The 21,559-nt window shown below is 39.8% G+C and overlaps 1 protein-coding gene across 1 annotated transcript; it reads right to left on the bottom strand.

Moving 5' to 3' along the window:
- Positions 1-3,751: 3,751 nt before the first annotated feature.
- On the bottom strand, positions 3,752-20,893 carry METAP2 (methionyl aminopeptidase 2). Its single transcript, XM_054088984.1, has 11 exons — positions 20,478-20,893; positions 19,430-19,531; positions 16,167-16,232; positions 15,729-15,831; positions 11,032-11,193; positions 9,159-9,340; positions 8,980-9,074; positions 8,802-8,898; positions 8,170-8,273; positions 5,726-5,841; positions 3,752-4,558 (listed from the first exon to the last, which is right to left on the bottom strand). Exons 1-11 carry the CDS (start codon positions 20,659-20,661, stop codon positions 4,306-4,308), a joined length of 1,464 nt encoding a protein of 487 aa, XP_053944959.1. The 5' UTR covers positions 20,662-20,893; the 3' UTR covers positions 3,752-4,305.
- Between the last annotated feature and the right edge of the window lie 666 nt (positions 20,894-21,559).

The raw sequence follows: 21,559 nt of genomic DNA, 5'->3' as shown, positions 1-21,559 counted from the left end.
AATTCCAGTACCTGTTTCTTCTCCCAAGAGCATCTCAACCAGATACATAGGGGTCTTGAGTGAGACTCAAGCATTGACAGAAGAGTCTATCCTGGGACTTGCAGAGAGCAGTGAGGCGGGGGAGTTCATTTGCCTCAATCATTAGTCTTAAGCACATACTCCAGTAGGAAGAAACTTATCCTGCCTTCTTCTCTAAAAGGGTTGCCAAGGCTGTGGTCACGGCTGTTGCCCTGCATTTTCGCTCACCTGAAAAGTCTCAAGGCTTTTTCTAAGACATAATTAGCTTCACAAAAGCAAATTCTGCTTTCTTCCCATTGGTGCGCTCTTGGGTGGAACAACAGAAGAGAAGGAGAAGGGGTTAATTCAAACAGTTCTAGTCCTAATCCAAGCAGAAATAAGGACAATGATTACTGCTGTCCAGCATAAGGATGAGCTAATTCAGGAGCTCTTCTCAGCAGCTTCTGCTTTGGTTCTTAATACTTTCTGCATATCAATGCTCTGTTACTTTGGTGATCATCATAAATTTTAAGCACTATCACTTTTAGAGACATTGTCTAAAAAGATGTAGTTAATTATCATTAAATGAAGTTACTTAGATGAGGCTTAGCTGAAGAGTTAGGAAATTGATTCTGCTTTAGCTCAGACAAGAACACCGGTTGATGGAGGTGGTTCTGCACCCTTTACCAAGCACAAGGTATAAGTCCATGTGCTTGTGTTCTGCCATGCTGCACTCTAGTTAAGTATTTGAAATGGCTGTAACTGGAGCTGAGGAAGTGGCAAGGTTGAGAACCAGTGACAAAGCTGGCAGAAATAACCGTGGCCAGCGTGGAAGCCTACATTTATCTGGGTGCACCCAGTACTACCTATTTGATTCAGGTAAAAGTAGTGGAATCTGGTCTTTAGAGGGAAACACTTCAACAAAATTTAGTCTTTACAAAGTACCCACACTGCAAAAGCAAAGAAGAGGAGAAACAAAGGCAACCAGACCCATCCCTCTGTGCAGGACTTTCACTTCACTGCTGGCAGCGCTTGTATCCATGAGTCCTGGTTTTCCCATTTCATGCTACAAAAGGTGCACAGACACGAGCCTCCCGCGCTGCCTGGTCCCACTCCAGCTCCAGCAAGGGATATGCTGCCCAAGGGAAAGAGCCAGGGCAGCTCCAGCCCTCGCTGTTTGCTGCAAGCAGTCACTTTCTTAGGCTTTCACCTCAACTCTAATGCAACGGAGCTTTTCATCTCTGACATTCCTAAACCTGACTAAGCCAGGTTAGGTTCACTGTACTTTTGAAAACTGAAGCCAGAAGGTTCTGCCTCATCGCCGCTCCTTTTGTGACGGTAGAGGGGGAAAGGCTTTAAACATCTCAACATCCTGGGAAAGACTCTCACAAACTGGCAGTGCCTTCTGCCCTCAGCGAGTGCTTGCACTGCACCTGGGTGCTGCCAACGCAAACACAAGATAAAGGAACTTTGCTATTTTACAATCACAAAACTAGCACGAGGCTCCATGAAATGAACAAAAGATTGTTTCTTGTTCAAGCAAGTGATTAAAAAAAAAAATGGGGGAGAGGGTGGGACACCCTGCAAACCACCTCAAATCCCACGTCTAAGGAAGCATGTTGTTTGAGTCTAAAATTAAGTCTCCCAGTTCTGAAAATCTTAGGCCATTCCGTCGTGAAAGGAACAGATCACAAGGTCCAGCTTCTGCACAAAGGAAAAAATCCTGCACAGTAGGTTCTGAAATCTCTACTTTGGCACATCTGATAAATATACACGCTACATAAAAATATTAATATTACCGCTTCTGGTGCTGCATGTACTGAATAAGCACGATGATTCCCATCTCCTGGCTATTGGAGGAAGAGAGACTCCAGAATCCGCCTCAGAAGTCTTCAATAAACTTTTGTTTTTGTCAAGTGAGAAGAAAGTCCAGTTATCAGACAGCAAGGCCAGGACTTTTATAACTATAGTTCCAGCAACAGGAAAAGGCAGCCTAGAGAGCATGACAGCAGGAGGGGAATTTAGCTTTTTAACTGCAAGGTGGAGGTAGAAGCAGGGCTTGCCTTCCATACCGACAGCTGTAAATGCTGGATGGTGAGCAGCACAGGAAGCAGGTATCCAGACAAACCCATTTAAGCTTAATGGCAACAAATGATTATGTTCTGCAAGTATTTTTCTGAGCCATTTCCTCTACAATCTGTTATGCATGATCATCAGCTTCCATATGGGATTAGTAAACAGGCAGTAGGTTAAAAAGTTAAAGGAATAGGTCAGAGTCCAAGGTAGCTCTGCTAGTCTGGATCTCCCCATTATGTTCAGGCAGAAGAAAAGACAAAGTGAGGAAAACAAATGCCTGAACAATACTACTAAGTGTTCTTGAGGTAACCATCAGGGAAGATAAAACCTGAAGCTGTAGAAACAGTATCAAAGGCAGACTGCCTTCCTAAAGAGAGAAGTCTGGAATTAGCAGAAAAGAGGCTGAAAACCAAAGCAGATTTGTCATAGTTGTTTCTAGTAGCATTTGTAGTAACCAGGCTTGTTAGAAAAATAAGTAAATGAGCTGGAAACAATAAACAATAAATTCTACCCTGTTCATCAGAGATCTTTTCCATCAGTTTTTACTTCGCAATGTTCAAGTGCATACACCAGCTATGGTTTGTTTGGAAGCTGAGACGCACACCCACACAGCTGCCTAAGTGACTTAAAATTCATTGCTGGGATGCCGAGACTCCCAAACAGCACCAACACAAATACACATTTTGGTATGCTATTCCATCCATTTCTAGAAGCAGCGCTGAGTTTAAGTAATATTCACAAACAGGGAAGAGCCCAGCTATGTCTATTTTTAAACTGCAGGCAGTAAGCGACACTGCTCCCCTCTAAACTGCAGCTCACAAACCAGAGTTTTGAAGGGCAAAATGCAGCTTTTACCTGAACAAAGAGGGGGAAAGACCTGGTATTTCTAAATTAAATATGAACTCCTCTGTAGATAAACACATGCTGTCACTGTAAAGGAGCAGGTGAAGCATCTCCATTTCCTAAGCAGTTTAAGGCATTGTTACTGACCTACTAAAGAACCTGTCATTTGTTCCTAGTAACTATGTACAATTTTATTACCTGAGCCGTGAGGTGAATATTCATCAGTGGAAGACGTACGGCATCTAGGCCTGAAGAGCCACAGGATTTAATTCACATTTACAAATGAGACTCACCAGTCAGATTTGTGGCAGTGGGAGGACAGATCCTGACCTCTCACATCAAGGAAACTTCAAATACTCCAGACTTGTTTGCCTGTATGGAAAATCCTTCAACACTCCAAAATAAAGTAATATTTTCATTGTCCCCACAACTTCTCCAGTGCAGTATGTAATTAAAAGGAGCCTGGACAACACACGAAGGAAAATTTTACTCTGTGCAGAAGGGCATGGCAACGGCAAAAATTATGTAGGGATATATAATAATATTCACGGTTGACTTCAGCCTGAGGTTGCATATTGCTGATAACAGCAAGAGACAAATGTATCGGACATGTTCCAAATGCAGCTGAAGTCCATCTAAGCCGAAGATCATCTCTCTCAAAAACAAATCACACCGTGCATCTCTATACAAGTCACATTTTGTCCCAGTCCCACAATGACTTGATGATTTCTTGCCCTGTATCCCAGCACTGACAGGACTATTGAAATAAGCACTAGAAGGCAAAGTTTTATATTAGGGGTAAGACAAATCCAGTTTCAAGACAAGAAATGGCAAATCAAGTTTGTAAATTATTTAATAGAGCGGTTTCCCAGCAGGCTCCTGACCAGAATCATAACCAGACTTCTAAAAAGTATATAGATTTTTAGATCTGAAAATCTGTCTTTATTTTATTATTTTTTCTTTTTTTACAAAATGGATTCCAGGAAGTTTAAAAGGCAATATCAGAGGACTTGGGTGCAGAAATCAGGTGTAGTCATTCAAAGCATTCAAGTAGGAATATGGTAATATAAATATCTGAAAAGCATCTTTTATCATAAATGTTCGAAACAAAAATGTATAACTCATTCCAAACTAAAAATTGAGCTTTATAGCACGTATGTCCCTGAACGGAAAAAAATAAGTAACTTTTGAAATATTTCTAAAGGCCTGGAAGCTTTTCCCTTGGTTAGTTACATTAGAAGACTTGCCTTTGATTAAATTCCTTCCTTTCCAAATACGGAAAGTTATTACATCGTCCACTGTTAAAACAGACAATATGTTGCAAATTAATTCTGGTAGAGTATGTTCGGACAAAGCCTAGAGTATCAAGGTGCTGAGGTGGCTCTGAGTTTAGTAGTCGTCTCCTCTGCTGACAACTTCCTTGCACGTTGGGCGCAACAGTATAGTGTGCTCAAACTGCGCCGTGTATGAGCCTTTAATGTCGCATAAGGGAGGATAAGGATCCACTATACCCAAGTCGCACAGGTTCTTCAATGCCATTAGGTATTTACTCTCTCCCAGGCGATCCAGCCATCTGCGGCAGAAGGCAAGAGTACCAAAGTTTTCGTTGATAACATTTAGCAAGTGTTTTGCTCTTGGAAGCCTGAAGAAAAAAAAGAACGTGTTTGAGAAGAGTTATCACCAGCAAGCATTCGCTACAGAAATAAAACACACCAATTAAGAAAAGGGTTAGATTTCAAGGTATTTTAAGACTGCCCACTCTTGGGATATCTTTCTACATCAGCTGGGTGTTCTGTTTGCAAAACAAAGTGCATTTTCCTCCTCAAAAAGATATCCTTCAAAAGAAATCTGAATGCTGCCGAACATGCTGGCCATCCATTTCAAACAGGGCAAGTTAGATTGTCAAGATATCTGCATCTAACTGCATCCAAGCAAAACAGCGGCAGGAATCATTCTCTTAATAAAAGGATGATTCGTTTTATAAAGAAAACCAGAATTCTTCCCGATCCAAAGTGGTTAATAATCTGGACTAATTTAGACATAAACTTGGTGGTTTAAAACTCCGGAGTTTTACTTCTGAAGTCAAACGCTGGGCGAGTTTTTATTCATAATTTTTACAATGTATAAGCGCAAAATTTGGAGATTTATAGATCTAAAAAACAATCTCATTTCCAAGCATAAGCAGTTCCTTTCCAACCTTTAGGCTAATTCACCCTCGCCCTGCCTTCTTCACATTACTAAATTGTTCTAGGGAAAACAAAACAGAAACATCTGTAAAAGCATGAATGTTTCTAACCATAACAGTCTTCACTTCAGAAAATACGCTGCACTGATAGAAATGCCAAAGCGCAATCTCAGTTAAAACTGAAAATTAGTAAGCTATTTCAATTCATATCAATATGCTGAAACAAGAATTTTAAACGCGCAAAATAGATGACATGAATAACTCGATATATTCTAGGAAGAGCACTAAGAAATATTGTGGTGCACAACCACATAGATGTTGATTTTTAAAAGAAGATCTATACATTTAATATGCAGATTAATACACACACTCTATATATTGTTATTAAAAAATTAATAAGGTACATAATCATGTATTTTCTCCATTTCCAGATCCTTTGGAATAATTTCATATTGTAATATTTACAATTGGAGCATATTCTGTAACAAGAACACTGCTAACACCACCCTTGGAGTCCTCTGACAGCCACATTAATTCATGAAGAACCTGCATTGTATCAAATTTGAATTCTGAAAGGGTGGCAGCTGTAGCAGAAAACAACAACAAAACCCAACAAAATCGAACCTTATTGGCACATGCCCAACATCAAAGTTCTTCATGTAGTGAGAACACTCCATATCATCATGAACAACACCTTTTCCTGTGCTACCAAAGGTTTCTATAGCATATACTTCACCTTCCTAAAAAGAGAAAAAGAAAGGGAACATGTCACAATATGAAAATAAGCGACATTGTTAGATCAGAATGGCCCAATCTCAGTATAACAAATTCTGAATACAAGTAATTAAACGTCAATCATTTCAATCACAAAATCCAAGCAGAGAAATATTCAATAGGGAGATTTCACACAGTAAAGTTACAGGAGCCTCCAAATCATAACCTATTTGTGTTAGTACCATTCTATTTGTTTCAAGCCACAACTATCAGCACACTTCTCATCACAATTTCTCCACTGTGGCTTAAACATTGTAAAAACATACATCTAGTATAGCTAAGAAACTACATTCTGCTGCAAACCACTTGCTAACTGCAAGTATCTCTCCTTTGCTATTCAGATACAAGTCTGAGGAAATATATAGACATTTACAGAGATTTACTGCACTGAAGAACTTTCTGCCCAGTTCCTGCAAGAGTTTTCTGGTAAAAGCTGCTAGTCTAAACCCTTAACCTGCTCATTCTACTCCACAAGATGAATTTCTCCAAGAAATGAAGGTGACAAGTATCTGCAAGGGCATCATCAAAATTCTAGCCAAGAACATACTGGAACAGCATTACATAAACTCATTTCTGCCAATATCCTTAACGGTAGGACTGTGAAGGGGACTTTACAAGACAGGGCATCAAGCATTAACAGCAGGAGTTCTGTTTTTCTGTTTATTAAGCTACTTTAAAGCCAAACCCCAAAAATAAGAAGTCATATGAAAAGCAGTGACACTGCCTTCAAATTCAAGTCAAACGCTTAAAGACGCCCCTAAATGTTCAACTTGCTTCATTTGAAAAAAACAACAAAAAAATACAAAACCACAAAAACCCACACACAATGCAACAACAACAAAAATCCCAACACTACACACAGTTCTTCAGAATAAGGAAGGTCAGAGGCATTTCTCTCTATCACAAAAAACTCATTGGATTGCAGTCTGATACTATAATTAGCACAGTACAGTAAGAGCTTGGCTATGCTCCACATTATTCATTGGCAAAATTCACTTCTTTAACGACGCGGAATTGTGTCCTAAGTAACCTACAGAAGGTGTAGAATTTAAAAAATGGCTTCTCCCCAGTGTCTGGATATTCAATGAAAACAATCTAAAAATTCTGAAATCTTTAAGATTTTTCTTAAAGAACTTAAGATTTATACTAATAAGACACTGATGATGGACAATCAACAGACCTAACCACTCACTATGCTAAAACAAGGACACAGAAGCTTTTTCTGCCTTCCTCTTCCAATACTGTTTAACCCCTTTGCACACTTCTTTAGACAAGATGACAGTTAAAACTTCCTCTTTTTGCTTACATCATTAACAAGGTGATCAACAATTAAGGTTCAAGTGACAAGAGTGAATCTATCTTGAAAAAACAATCCTGTCCAGACCACACCTGTCCTCCCTATTCAGCTCTAAGGAGTCTTATGTACTCTGACTGCTGATCAGTGATCCGGCTTACAATGAAATTAAAAGCTTTTTATCTCATTACCAATCTTCTAAATAAGCTTTCGTATCTTGTTAGCATACAAAACAGTGGCTAAATCTGAGGTATTTTAATACCACTCTTCCAACTGGTACCGTTTGCCACATCACATACAGCAATTTCTCTTTCCCTATTCCAAAACACTATTTGAATATCTTTGATCTAGCCTCTCACTTTAACTACAAACATGCTTAATTATTTTGCATCTGCAAAGAAAAACTGCACTGTATTTGCAAAACAAAAATCCAATGCTACAACACTACAGAAATATTCCTCAAAAATTACCTAAGCAAGAGAAGATTGTTATTTTGTCCTTTTAATTACAGACTGAACAGACAAGGAAAGTGTGAATGATTAGCAAGTCCAAACAACTTTCAGGAAAACTCTGGTCTCTCAGGTTCACCCCAAAATCCGAATTTCTGTCCTTTTCTCTGCTCCCAAGTGCGCAATTCCAACACTGCATTTAAGTAACATATACACATTGAGAAATACATATGCAAAAGTTTCTGTAAGCACCACGAAAGCCACTCAGATTTCGAGAGGGTGTTTTGGTGTATGATGGTTGTTTCTCAAAATAGCAGGGTTCAAAGTCTTCAATTTCAGAAAGTTTTAGATACATGAACACTCCAGGGCTAAACAGGATGAAATGAGTGATGACAAGTGATCACTGTTTTACAGGAACACTACAAAGTGCAGCAAAAACTTCCCTCCATTGCTTTATCCATCAGGATGACAAACACTACACTTGAGGAAATATACTCATGCAGTGACAGTTTGGGAAACTTAGTAGAAAAAGATTTAAGAACTCCATTTACCTCCATTCTTGTGGCTTCTCCTCCTTTCACAATGGGCACTGTTTTTCCAGCATGTATCCTATACGGCCCGATCGAGTGTCCATTCAAATTGCGAATTGGTTTCACTTTTGAAGAAAACATTAATATTACAGGCATTTTCCTAGCAAATGTTAAATCCGTTAAGACAATTTGGTTTGTTAGCCCATATTGAACGTACAATAGCAACTCATCATACGGCAAAAGAACCGAATACAAAACTATCCACAGTTCTTGGACAGTTCTGAGTCAAGACACGAGTTAGTTTTGCATGCTGTATCAAAACATCATTATGGAAGACTAGCAACTCCAACAGTAACAGAAGTTTATTAATGAAGCCAAATAGCAGGTATCAAATAATTTGTACATTTTGAAACAGTTGTTTAGTCTTCATTGTATCTGTTAAAAATAGAGTACTTGAAAGGATAAGCCAAGAACATTCCTCCAGACGAATGGGGGGATGGCAAGCCAGCCAGAAATATGTACTTACGCAAGACTCATACTCTACTTCCTAGTACAGAGTTCTTTTCAGTATGATACAAATAAATACTTATACAAATATGTATATATACACACACTCTAAGAACAACTATCCTTATGTAAAGAAAAGAACTTGCCTTGGTATGTTTTACCATCAATTTCGACCTCATAAGACTCCATAACTTCTTGTATGGCCTCCCCAACATCACAGAGGCGTACATCTATTCCAGCACACTGAAAATAAAACGCAAATTTAAATGGAAAAGAATGGAAAGCTTACCGTAAAAGACTTGGTGACCTACATAAGGATCATACCTTTATTCCAGTATTTGTGGCATCCTTTACAGCTTCTAATAGTCTGTCATATTTTGGATTGAATGTGACTGTAAAAGCACAGTCAATAATACGACCTGAAATCAGCAGAAGTTAATTAGCTTCACAGTTTTTGCACTGAAGAATGTTCTTGAAGTTTTAATTCAAGAATGAAAACTAACCACTAATATGCGTCCCAAAATCTATTTTGCAAATATCATCATACTGCAGGACTGTTGGATCGCCAGCATTGGGAGTGTAGTGGGCAGCACAGTTATTCAGAGAGCACCCAGTAGGAAATGCAAGGCCTGCATTTAAACCATTTTCCTTTATCAGCTTACGTGAGCAGTCTTCTAGTTTTTCACTAAAAGGCAGAAAGGAAAACAAGAACTTAGTAGTTGTCATTAACATTTCCTATGATTAGTTCAAATAAATCAACAGAAGAGCAAAACCCGAGAACAATATTCAAGCAGATGCTTTAATGTGAAATCTGAAACTACTTGAATGCTAAGTAGGAGGAGACCTTAGACTAGAAAACCTAAGTACAACATAATGATCTTCAGTTCTTTGTGATGTTTCTCCTACTCTTTCTTGTGCAAAATTGACAAATTTAAAACATCCATCCTTTACAAGCTACATTTAACCCATTCTTCATGAGCAGCAGAAGTTGGACAATTAAAGCTTAGGCAAATTAAATGCATTCTTTACAATTACTTGCATTTAAAAGAAAGAAGGCAACAGCATAGTCCTCTCATTTATCAAAAAAAAAAATCTAATTACAGAAAGACAATAATATTTCTTTAACTTAAGTGATAACTATAATAAAATAAAACCTTACGAGACTAGCATCTGTTCTTGGTTTCTGTCTACTCTCAAGCTGTTAGCTACCAGAAAGCTATAGATACACATTCACCACCAGTGCACACTCCTGCAATGGCAGCGAATGCTGTGAACTGCAGCTCACATCAATGTGCCATACTCTGATTTTATTTAAGAAAGCTATTCATTCAAAGCCATCTGGAAAAAGAAGAAAGCTTATTTTAATAGGCTAGTCCCCATAGCCTGAGGTATCTTACGAAGAAAAATAATGTTTTAGGAGAATTCTTGCTTATAACCATAACAGTCAAACTGCGTAATTCAATATGACAGATTTGTTTCAGCCAGACTAGTGATTATGGAGGCAGCTGTCTTTCTTCCACTTTCCCCAATGGTATATTACGTCTTTCCATCATCCTTGCACAGTTACCTTGGGGATTAGCTCTGATTAGCTTTCTTGCTACCCTACTCTTGTCAGCACAGTCCTCAGTCATACCAGGCTGAAAGCATCCAGTTTTGGAAGCTAAATTGTCCTAGATCAGTGCAATATGTAGACAGCAGCGATTCACTGTAGATAAACTGAAGGACAGAAAAAGGAGTAGTTGGACAGTCAAGACAATCAATCAGTCCCACTAAATATTTCTTTAAACTTTAATCCATGTGTTCAGTTATTTATCAACAGAGGATAACATGAAGAAACATCATGTTTCTCCAGAAACATCATCACCCAGTGAAGACTGAATATAGAGAATAATCTTCCTGCCTTGGACTAAGCACACAGTCATGGCATTTTTATGCCTCTTTACCTACTCCCTGACACAGACTGCACGTGCATCGCTCATCCATGTAGCATTTCACCGACAATTCTGGCAAAGCCAGGATATTTATTACTGCTATTGCCACTTTTCTCAGCACTGACGCAGAGCTTATCTGCAAGAGTAGCCAGGGCACTGAACATTCAAACCAAGCACATGCTCAAAATAAGTGAACATAATTGAAAGCTTTGTCTGAAATTCAGTATGATCCCAGGCCCTGTAAAGCTGCATAAGCTAAGAATATGTTTTAAGAGGAAATTTAAAGGAACTAACTGGGCATACTGGTTGCATACTTCAAACAGAAATCTCCCTGACAATCGTGACACAGTGAACTCAGCACACAAAATTGAGAATAAATCCCTCCCTCTCTGAAGAAAGAGGAAAAAACTACAGCAGAAGTCTTTGAGAAGGTCTGTGTCCTCACCAGATTTCTATCATTGTCATTCCAGGTTTTATCCAGCTCATAACGTATTTCCTCACTTGTCTGTGTGCCTCTGCAGCCTCCCGAAAATCATTCCAGATTTCCTCACTGGCTTGGTCTAGTGCTTTCTTTTCTTCACTAGTCGTTCTCCAAGCAGCAGTTCGCCTTCAAAATAAATAAAACTTGTCATGAGAAGTTACTATAATCACAGTAGTCATTACAACTTCTGTCTAAAGCCTATGAAGTGTTTATTAACCAGTCAGGTCTGCATTTTCCTGTGCAAGAGAAAAGACCTCGATATAATTTTCAGAATAAAGGCAGCGTATAAAAATCTACCAGCACTGCAGACTAGCACCCATGAAAGGTAGTAACATTGCAGAAAAACACAGAAATTAAACTCAGGCCATGAACCATATCATTTCCTCACATTTTCAAAAGCTTTAACTCCTATCCTCCCCAAAACCCAGGGAAACAGTGTGCTTGAAGGATGCAGAATACCATAAAAACAAAACAGGCGTATACAACTTGTATCAGTGCCTGCAAGTCTTTCTTGAGTTCAGCAGGGCAAATCACTGCAACATGCTCTGCTCATACAAAAAGTTCATTTTTTTGCACAATCTTACTCATTCAGAGAGTGTTCTTTAAGCAGGGAGAATCTCAGCACCACACTGTAGCTACCTGGCCTGCAAACTCTTACCGACACAACCAGCTTCTTCAGAAGTTAAGAGCTTGCAGTTCCACAATTACTTTTGCTCATCCTCAGAATATTTAGGTAATAACACCTAGCACAGCGCATAGTTACTGTGACACGTGCCAGAAAGTTACTTCCTAAATTTGCTGGATGGTGAATTAACATTCCAGGAGAACCCCACTCATTCTGGCTCTTCAGTAGATTCACAGAACAAATACAAGAATGATTTTCAATACAAGACTAAATATAAGTTAAGTTTTAAATGCATTTATTTATTACGCACGAAACCATAAAACTAAGGTTCCAAACAAACAATTTAAGCACATCAGCAACTGTCATAATTTAAGTAAAAGACTACTCTTCTTATTACAAAGTAGAGACACCCTTCAAATGGTGACAGTGGAGCCCTGTGATGATGCAAAAAACCCTAGTGATAACTCATAGAATTCCGTACATGCTCTGCAGGACAAATACTACTAAAACCAACAGTTATCTGGACATCCTTGTAGGTGGGTCATAAAAGAAAACGGATGACAGACAAGATGGATCACAGATGCTGAACTACGCCAAAGTTTCCAAATTCAGAAATTAACCTTCTACCTTTAGGTAAGTGAGCTGATTTTAAACAAACAACCAAATAGGATTACTTTTTGAAATCCGAAGGTGTAGCTACTTACCTGTTGGCTCCATTCTAAGAGTTTCCTTCACAGCCAAAAAATCAGGCAAGTGAGCCAAGAGACTATGCCCTGCAATGTCACTGCATTTTGAACTATTTATACAGTGTTAAGAGGCCTGCAATCCTAAAGCAGAGTTGAAAAGATAAAGAAGGATAACAGGCTATTCTAGAAAGTGTCTTTCAGAATAACCTGAGGATGGAAATATTTTAAACTCCTTTGCTTGTTCCCCTTGAACTCCCTGCTTCCTTTCAGGTAAAACAATAACAGAGCAAAGAAGAAATCCCATGCTTACCTCTCTGAGCAGTTTTCTTGCTCCAACAGAAAGCATCACACACACTACTCTTAGGATTTGCCTTAACACTGTTAAATTCCACCAAAACCAACCCAAACTCCCCCTCCTCCCAGAAAAGCAACAGGCTAAAACACGTGAGCCTCCTGACTGCATTTGGAAATTGGACTACTCCCAGCACAGTAGTCATGGCACAACAAGATGGAAAAGGTGTACTGCAGACAAACAGTGGGGAAAGGGACTCAAGGATCCTTTCAGACTGCTCTGGATTCCAGCAGGGAACACCCCGTGGTAGCAAGAGCTGCTGACAGAGTCTGGGCAGCTGCTCTGCCATTAGTCACAGACTAAAGTCTAAACATCAGCAACCTGGCAGGAAGCCATCCTCATTCTACCCTACTGTATTTCAGCATACAGTCACTCCACGCAAGACAACGGGGGACAAAATAGGCTCTACAGTTAAAAATATGGTCTCTGACCTAAGGGATCTTGCTGCCAAAGCTGCACCACTGCCACATGGGAGCTCAGGAAAAGAGGTGACAAGAAATTCTGTTTGGGCCTAAGCACTTCGGGACGTGAAAAAAAATCATTTGATCAGATAAAGGTCTCATACCAAACAAAGTCCTCCAACAGGTACATGAGCCAGCATGCTTTTTGAGGACATTAGTTTCCTAACACGCTGGCTATCCCATGAGTCAGCTTCAGAAGTTAACCTCTTTCTCCAAGCCATTTGTTTACACCTTTTCACTCCAGTTCACGGCCCCCAGCTTTCACTAGTACATATATTTAAAGGATTGTGCTGTGCAGATTTTAGTGATCAAAGACAAGAGTTCCAGAAAATAATCCCCCAGATTACTTTAACACAGATAACAGCACACAGCCAGAAACCAGTAAGCAGGGACAACTCCTTAACTCCACTTTAACAAAATCAGTGTATCCCGAAATATTACTTAAAGCTTTCCCAACCTTCCTGTTGCACCATTTCATATTTAGGTGTCTTCAACAACAAGCCTTCAAACAGAACTAAATATCCAAGATACAAAACATGTTTATATAAGAACTGCTATTTTCCCCTTGAAAATCTAACCATACCCACTTCTTGTTCAACTTCCCACAGAATATATATAAAAAAATTATAGCTTGATGAAATGTAACTTTACAAAGTATGTGACATCATGAGTTATGATTAGAAGTGCAACTCTTTAAAAAAAAATATCAATGACTAAACCCTACTGACTTCAGCATGAACAAGAGAAGCATCATGAAAATCCTTCAACAATATATAAAATTAAACTACTATAAAGAATTAAAAATAGACTAGAATTCATGCCAGCTACTAATTTCAGTAGCTGCCTAGGTCAGGAAAGGCTAAAGTAGCATGATAAGTGTTACATATCTAAATTAGGCACAAAACTAAGCATGTATTTGCTGAAGCAAATTATATAAAGAAACTCTCAGTTTCCTAAGAAGAACATATTCTTCTTCCATAGCAGAACACTCTTGGTATAGTAAAGACGGCCTCACTTAAATCCTGCTAGAAAAGATAGTTTTTGTTGTTTTGTATTGTTTTTTCTCCTTTCAAATGAAAAGCAGCGACTCCAGAGTGAAATATTTAATCTTCAATAGCTGGATATGTAACAGTACATAGTATGTCCTTTGTTAATAAACTATGAACACGTTTATTATCTTTATAATCGAATTCCCTGAACTGCTTAAATCACTTCTGAACTTGGCACATGCATATACAGATAAACATTTAACTCCTCAGCATGAAAGATTCGCTCCTGGATCAGCCCATTAAGATCAGTGTGAAAGTCCTTCGTTAGCATGCTAATACTGAGCATACAAACAAGGCAGTCATTTATACATACATATGAGCACACCCTGTGATCAAAACGAAATAATTAAAAAGAAGAAAAGCCTTCCTCAAAACTAGATCTTAATCTCATAAAAATGAAACCATATTATCTGTCAATATCTGAATCCAATTTAAAGGATGTGTTGGACCTTAACTATGTTGCTTACACTCTATGAGAAACAGGCATTGACTAAACAATCAATAAAAAGGTCACTGAAAACTAAACAGCGCTTTCAGAAACAAATATTTATCTACTTCCCACCCCCTTTTGAATAACCTATTTTTTCAGAGTTTTGATTCAAAGTTTTCTGTGAACTTTTCATTAATACAGTCTTTTCATTCAAATTTCCATGCAGTTCAAGCTAATTCCACCACCACTCCACCCTCACATGAGTAAAACATGACCCACAACACTTCAAGCAGGAAAAATCAGGAAACTCAGTGAAGGTGGTATATCCCAGTTCCTAACAAAGCATAAGGAAAACATAAGGATGCAGATCTCTTGTTCCAGTTAAACACCAGAAGCTGCTGCTTGTTTTGTAAAACTGCACATTATTCCCACCTCACTATGAATTATAAAAAGCAGTTTAGATTATAATAACTATATGTTCATATGAACAAAAAGAAGCAAAGTGCAGACCATATGCCACTTAGGCTTTTAAATCAAACTGCCTCACTGTCTTGTACTCTGAGATCGACATGTTTCTACCAGAAAAAAAAAACCCCAAACCAACAAAAACAAGAAGTCAACATCTAGATGACTCCCAAACAGTTGTATAAGGATCTCATCTGCCTGAATTTTAAACCTTCACTCAGTTCTAATTCAGACTATTTTTCTCACAAGTTGCCTGTTGACAGCCTGTTGGTCCCTGGATCTCAAGATCCTCTGCCTCACGGTGATCCTGCTCATACAGGCTATACCTTAATTAAAAGGGTAGGGGAGGAGGAACGTTTCCGGCCTGAAGACTTTAATTAATAAAAAGGAAAATTAATAAAATTTATTAATTAATAAATTAATAAAATTAATAATAATTAATAATTAATAATAATTAATAAATTAATTAATAAATTAATAAAAAGGAAAAAAGCACATTACAACTTACTTTGCCTGTTTACTTGCATATTAACAGATTTGCAATTTAGCACATCCAGAGGACAGCATTTATTTTTCAAGCTTAAAATACTCACCCATCTTGTGTTGGTGGGTATTCACATTCTTCTCCCTTCGGGAATATGTTGTTGGGAAATAGATCACATATGGGAATAGAAGGTGGATCTGTCTGCACCTTAGCTGTTGAGTATAATTTAAGAAAGTTTTACATATGGCACGCTGGAAATACTAAGTATTTTATTTTGGCCACAAAAGTTAAACAGCACAAGTTATTTAAGATTCTTTTACTAGAATTTGGGCTTCTACCAAGAAAGCATCCTATCACAATGCCCTCATGTGACTATTTGGCCAGTGCTCAAATTGACATTCAGGGATACCAGAAAGAAGAAAACTCAGCCAGACTTAGCCTACAAACCCAAAGAGCACCCCCAAAAGTATTTCAACTGCCAAGAACAGCACTTACATGTGCTTAACCAAATATTCATGCAGTCTTTATTTTTGTGTTTGATACCTACATCCTTTCTTCTTTTTCTTCTTCTTCTTCTTTTTCCCTGTTGCTCCATCTCCTTCACCCTCTCCATCTACAGGAAAGAAAGCGAGCATAAGGTGAATGTAAAATAACCTTAAAGAACCAAAGAACTTTCACAAAGCCATCTGGACTATCTGGAAACGTCATAATACAATTTAATAGAAGCTGCTACCAAACCATTAGCATTTTCAGTCCATACACTAAGTCATGCTTTCTAAAGTTGACAACTTAAACATATCACGAGCTAGAATAAGAATGCAGCACTGGGGAAAAGCTAGAGAAGTTCTACTTCAAATTCCTCTATTCTCAATTCACCTGAAAGGACGCCTGGGACTCGAGGAGGGCATGAGATAAAACTGTTATAGACACAACAATCAACAAAAGCTAGAAACTACTGCTTCAAACCCATCTTCTGGTGCTTCAGCTAAAGAAACTTAATGCATCAGAAAGATAAAAACCTCTAACAAATAAAGATGACAGCATGTAGGTCAGGATAAGTTTAAACTGAAGATAACGGGAAAAGTCACAACCAGCACTGACCAAAACCAGTCTGGGACGTACCAGTGGGAGGTTTACAGAGAGCACAGCATGTAAGCATCAAGAATCAGCCACACCATGTTACAGTCACATCTGGGGATTGACAATAATTCTGTGCATGGACTTCACGTTTGGCTACATCTAATGCTTTATTACTTCATACACAATGAAATATTTATCTAATGTGATACCATCAAAGTAAACCTTCTGGACTTAATCACAACTTCATTTCAAAATGGATAAGTACTCATCATCAACATATAACGTTTATTTTCTTTATCTAAAGAAGTAAAATTGAAAGAACTTTTAGAATGAAGTCAAAGCACTGCCCTCTTGAATACATTTATAGAGAAACTTGTATTTACTCATTTATTTAAAACCAAGCAAAAACAATGACCAGTTGTTCCAGTCTCTACATTTCAAGCCTCTCACAACAGTCAGTGTTATCCATATTTTTATGCCATAACGACTGCTCTAGTCTTGCAGCTCGAGCAAGTTTCAGTCATGTGTGACCCCCTGCCCCTCCCCAGCTTTTGGCATTAAGTATCTACTTAAAAATTTTGTAAAAAGATTACAAGTACAAATATTTTGTTCCTACCACATAATCCAGCCTACCGGATTCTCTATCAACTCATATCTCACAGGCAGCCAAAAATCCCTAAGAGTACATATAAACTTCTTTCAAAAGTGGTAGCTTTGCCACATTTCTCTTGACCTTGAGCTGTGCTCAAACTATTCATAAAGAAATTGATTAGACATAACTCCAGCTCATTCACTAAGTGATTATTTTTTTTTAAACGTTCGGCCTAAACTGCAAAAACAAGTACAGCATTTCTTAAATGTTGTCACTGTGGCTATCTGCTTATCGTGGCTTTTTCACACATCACTGCACACTAATCTGCCAACTGCAAACCAAACTAACCTGGCCTGTGCTTTCATGTCCTTCAAGATTGCTGCAGACTAACTATGCTGCCAGAAACACAACTACTGTATCTGACCAATAACCTGCTTGTCTTCCGGTTATAGAGCTGTTTAATAACTCTGCCTAATATCATGTGAAAATGTTTTCTATTGGCATGTTTTAGCATGTTTTAACACTGCAAAGGAAATCTGAAGAGCACTTCCTAATCTCTCCCAGCTTTCAAAAGGTACACAATCTAATTTCTGAGGCTACTCTATTATGGACTTATCAGGAGAAAACAAACAAAAAAAAGGCAGTGGGTATTTTATCAATTTTAATCTAATGCAGCACCGCATCTTAAGCAACAACTCTGAAAGTACACAATAAAGATGACAAGTGGGGACAACCATGACAGGGAAGAATACACAGCTATCTTAAAAAAAAACTTACAGCAGTTTATTTTTCTGCAAAATACTGTTGTTTTTCTAAAAACACATTTGAGTCTTAATATGTGGGAAAACCAAAGATTATTATTTCAGCAATAACACCATTTCATAGTTTTTTAATACTTTCTAATACTGAAATACTAATTACCAATACTGTCAAAAGTATAAAAAAATACATCACTTGTTCCAGGACTAATCAGACTTGATCTGTAACGATGTTACTCCTCCTGAGACAGAACTATGGCTACTCTAATTTTCAAATAATTCTTTAAATTGTATAAAGTTTTCACCATCCTCCTCAATACTTCTTACTTTAGTTGCAATGATGGCAAAGCACATATTGTATAATTATCTTTCCACTCCATAACCTGAAATACACCATAAAACAAATAAACCATCAGAATATGCTTCTACAGAAGGTAATTACGTACAACTGGATGCTACATATAGTTTAATAATGTTCAAAGATTTTTTTTTTGTAATTTCATATATCCCAACACACTTGTTTCATTTTTTTCAACTTCCATATCTAATTTATTAAATGCTGGAATAATGAATTCCAGCAATAGTCAACTAAGAAGATATCTAACCACAGCAATAAGAAACATTTTTTGGGTGCTGGGGCAACTTTTGTCCATCTTGGGAATTAGCATTAAAAGTACCAACTTAAGAAATCTACTTTTTCAATGTCTGTGTCAATATTGAGAGCCATCAATCAAAACAAAAGAAATATCAGATAAAATATCTTTATCTGATATTCCTACAGAAAAGATGCACCTAGCCCGGATTTGATGCCAGACACTTCCAAGGTGCTTGCTTAGAACATCAGCTGCACAGCACAAGAAACACACAAGGAATGCATGTGTCTTGTTTGTTTATTAATCTCGCCTCAGTTCAGTTTTAATAAAGAATTAGGATTAGAGATGAACAGGCTTCAAGTCACTGGTAAAGACTAAGACCTCCTATTAATGAAAGTGGTTTTTCAAAATTTTGTCTGCAATTTTTGTTCTAAGCAAGGAATAAGAGACATAATTTGAAATATAAATTTATATTGACCACAGTAACACAAGTGAGAATGATTTATTGCTTAGCTTGTCTTAAACTAAACACTTTCCTTCAGTAATAAGATCCTTGAAAACAAGAAGCTTTAACAAAGCCGTCATCCCTATTATTTTTTATATATACACTTGCATGACAGCTAAATTGTTGTCAAAAAGGGGAAAAATATATTTAGTTGCATCTCACCTCTCCCAAGCAAAAACCACCCCATAAACCCAAAAGGCATCTGTAAAAGGTTTGTTAAAACGTGAGTCTTGGAAGAAGGTGAAACTGGAAAAATCAAGAGAAAAGATCAGTTACACTTGCCTTCATCATCATCATCTTTTTCTTTCTCCTCCAGTGCTTGCTTATCCAATTGTTTTGCTACATCACCAAGAGCACCTTCCATTTCTTTATCCATTTCTTGTCCTGTTTGTAAAATTAAAGTAGAACTTAAGGTAAAAGGGTAGCTCCACATTAGTAAACAACTCCCAAAACTTTATAGAAATATTACGCTGCACTCATCCTACAAATACACATGACATTTTTTTTTTTAAAAGTAGACCCGAAGTCTAAGACTGTAGGGCGCTACAGTGACAGACACCGTTATTGAAACTTGCATATAAAGGCTGCATTATCCAGACACTTCTGATTACTTTTTTTTCCTGCCAGAGTAACTAATTTTTCTTGCCATAGCAGCAGCCTGGTCTTCTGAGATAACACGGGCGTGAAGTAGATAATTATAAACGCACGGCACAATCCTCACTGCCAGCCTGCTAAAACAAACCCAAACCGTAGTTCCTTTACACTATTTGCCCAGACTTGTTCCGGCTCTCTCACAGAACCTGGGAGGGGTACGAAGCCTCCATCATTCGGAATGACTCTTACAGCAGCAGCCTCACGCCTTTCCCCCCTCAGGGCATAGGAGGAGTTGAGGGAAGAGGTGGCTGCTCCGTCGCGCACCGGAGCAGACTTCCCCCGCCCCAGTTTCCCTGGTGTTGAACGGCAGCAGCATCCATCCTCCCGGCACCGACCAGCAGCCTCCCGGTCCTGTGGCTCCCCCTCAGCCACCTCCTCGTCTGGGGGGCTCCCCCTCGGCCCCCTCCTCATCCTCCTCACCCAGGGGGGCTCCCCCTCTTCTTCTTCCTCCTCCTCACCCAGGGGGGCTCCCCCTCTTCCTCCTCCCCCTCCTCCTCACCCAGGGGCTCCCCTCGGCTCGCTCGGCCCGGGACAGCTGCTCATCGGTCCACCCTGCCCCTCACGGCAGGACCCCGTGCTCCCACCCGCCTGCAAGACCCAGCAAGACAGGTCTGGGCCCGTTCCGGCTGCCCCCCTTGCGCTGTCAGCGCAGGCCCCGTCGCGGCACGGCTCCTACCCAGGGGCCCCGCTTTGCCCTTCTTCTTCTTCTTGCGCTTCTTTTTGGCTCCATCCTCAGCGCCGAGCCCGGCCGCGTCGCCCGCCTCGCCATCCTTGTCCTCGGTGTCCGGCAGCAGCTCCCCGTTGAGGTGCTGCTTCTCCTCCTCGGCGGCGGCGCTGCCCGCCCGCCCCACGCCCGCCATGTCGTCGCGCGCGCCGGCTCCCACGCACAGGGTGAACCAGCGAGACCGAGGGCCGGCCCTGCACTCTATGGCGAGCGCGGGGCACGCCGGGAAGGCTGGAGGACTCCGGCGAGAGAAGGGAGAAGGCTTTTCCTAGCCGGAACCAGAAAGTGAGAGCGAGGGAGGGGAGCAAGAGGCGTGCGAGCGGGTCTGCACTCTATGGCGAGCGCGGGGCACGCAGGGAAGGCTGGAGGACTAGGAGGGGTAAAGGAGGGGAAGCGGTGCGCACGCGCGGCAAGTGGCGGGGCGGGGCATGTAGGCGCAGGCGGGGTGTCTTCTAGGCTGTCCGTGTGTCTGTCCAGAGAGCGGAACAGGCACTCTCGCCCCTGTGCGGGTGGGAGGTGCCCGTGGGTTGGAACTGGGTGATGTTTAAGGTAATTTGCAACCCAAGCCATTCGAGGATTCTAAGTCAAACTGCTTGGGTGGGAGCAGACTGCTTCCATATAGCTGAGTCAGTGGGATAAAGTGACAATCGGAGAATCAGAATCATAGAATAGTTTGGGTTGGAAGGGAACCTTGCCATGGGCAGGGACACCTCCCACCAGGTCAGGTTGCACAAAACCTCATACAGTCTGGCCTTGAAGACTTGCAGGGATGTGGCCTCGATTTCTCTGGGCATCCTGTGCCAGTGCCTCACCACTCTCACAGTGAAAAATTTCTTCCTAATCTAATCTAAAACTCGCCGCTTTCAGCTTAAAACCATTATTCCTTGTCCTGTCCCTGCACTCCCTGATAATGAGCCCAACCCCAGCTCACTGAGCCTGTCCTTGTACTGGAGGTGCTCTGTCCCTCTGACCATCTGTCCCCCTCCTCTGGACTCACTCCAACAGATCCACTGTAATTGTCTTGAGAGGTCCTA

This window comes from Cuculus canorus, chromosome 1, assembly GCF_017976375.1.
Source record: "Cuculus canorus isolate bCucCan1 chromosome 1, bCucCan1.pri, whole genome shotgun sequence".
Lineage (NCBI taxonomy): Eukaryota > Metazoa > Chordata > Aves > Cuculiformes > Cuculidae > Cuculus > Cuculus canorus.
Note: the sequence above shows the minus strand (reverse complement) of the source record. Positions and strands in the feature narration are given on the sequence as shown.

What these genes read in the sequence shown, in the direction of transcription:
- METAP2 (XM_054088984.1), bottom strand. Translation starts at nt 20,661, where the DNA reads ATGGCGGGCGTGGGGCGGGCGGGCAGCGCCGCCGCCGAGGAGGAGAAG. An exon ending in TGATGGTAAAACATACCAAG is followed by an intron (nt 8,274 to 8,801) that starts GCAAGTTCTTTT and finishes TTTCTTCAAAAG; the next exon opens with TGAAACCAATTCGCAATTTG. An exon ending in GTTGGGCATGTGCCAATAAG is followed by an intron (nt 4,559 to 5,725) that starts GTTCGATTTTGT and finishes TTTTTTCTTCAG; the next exon opens with GCTTCCAAGAGCAAAACACT.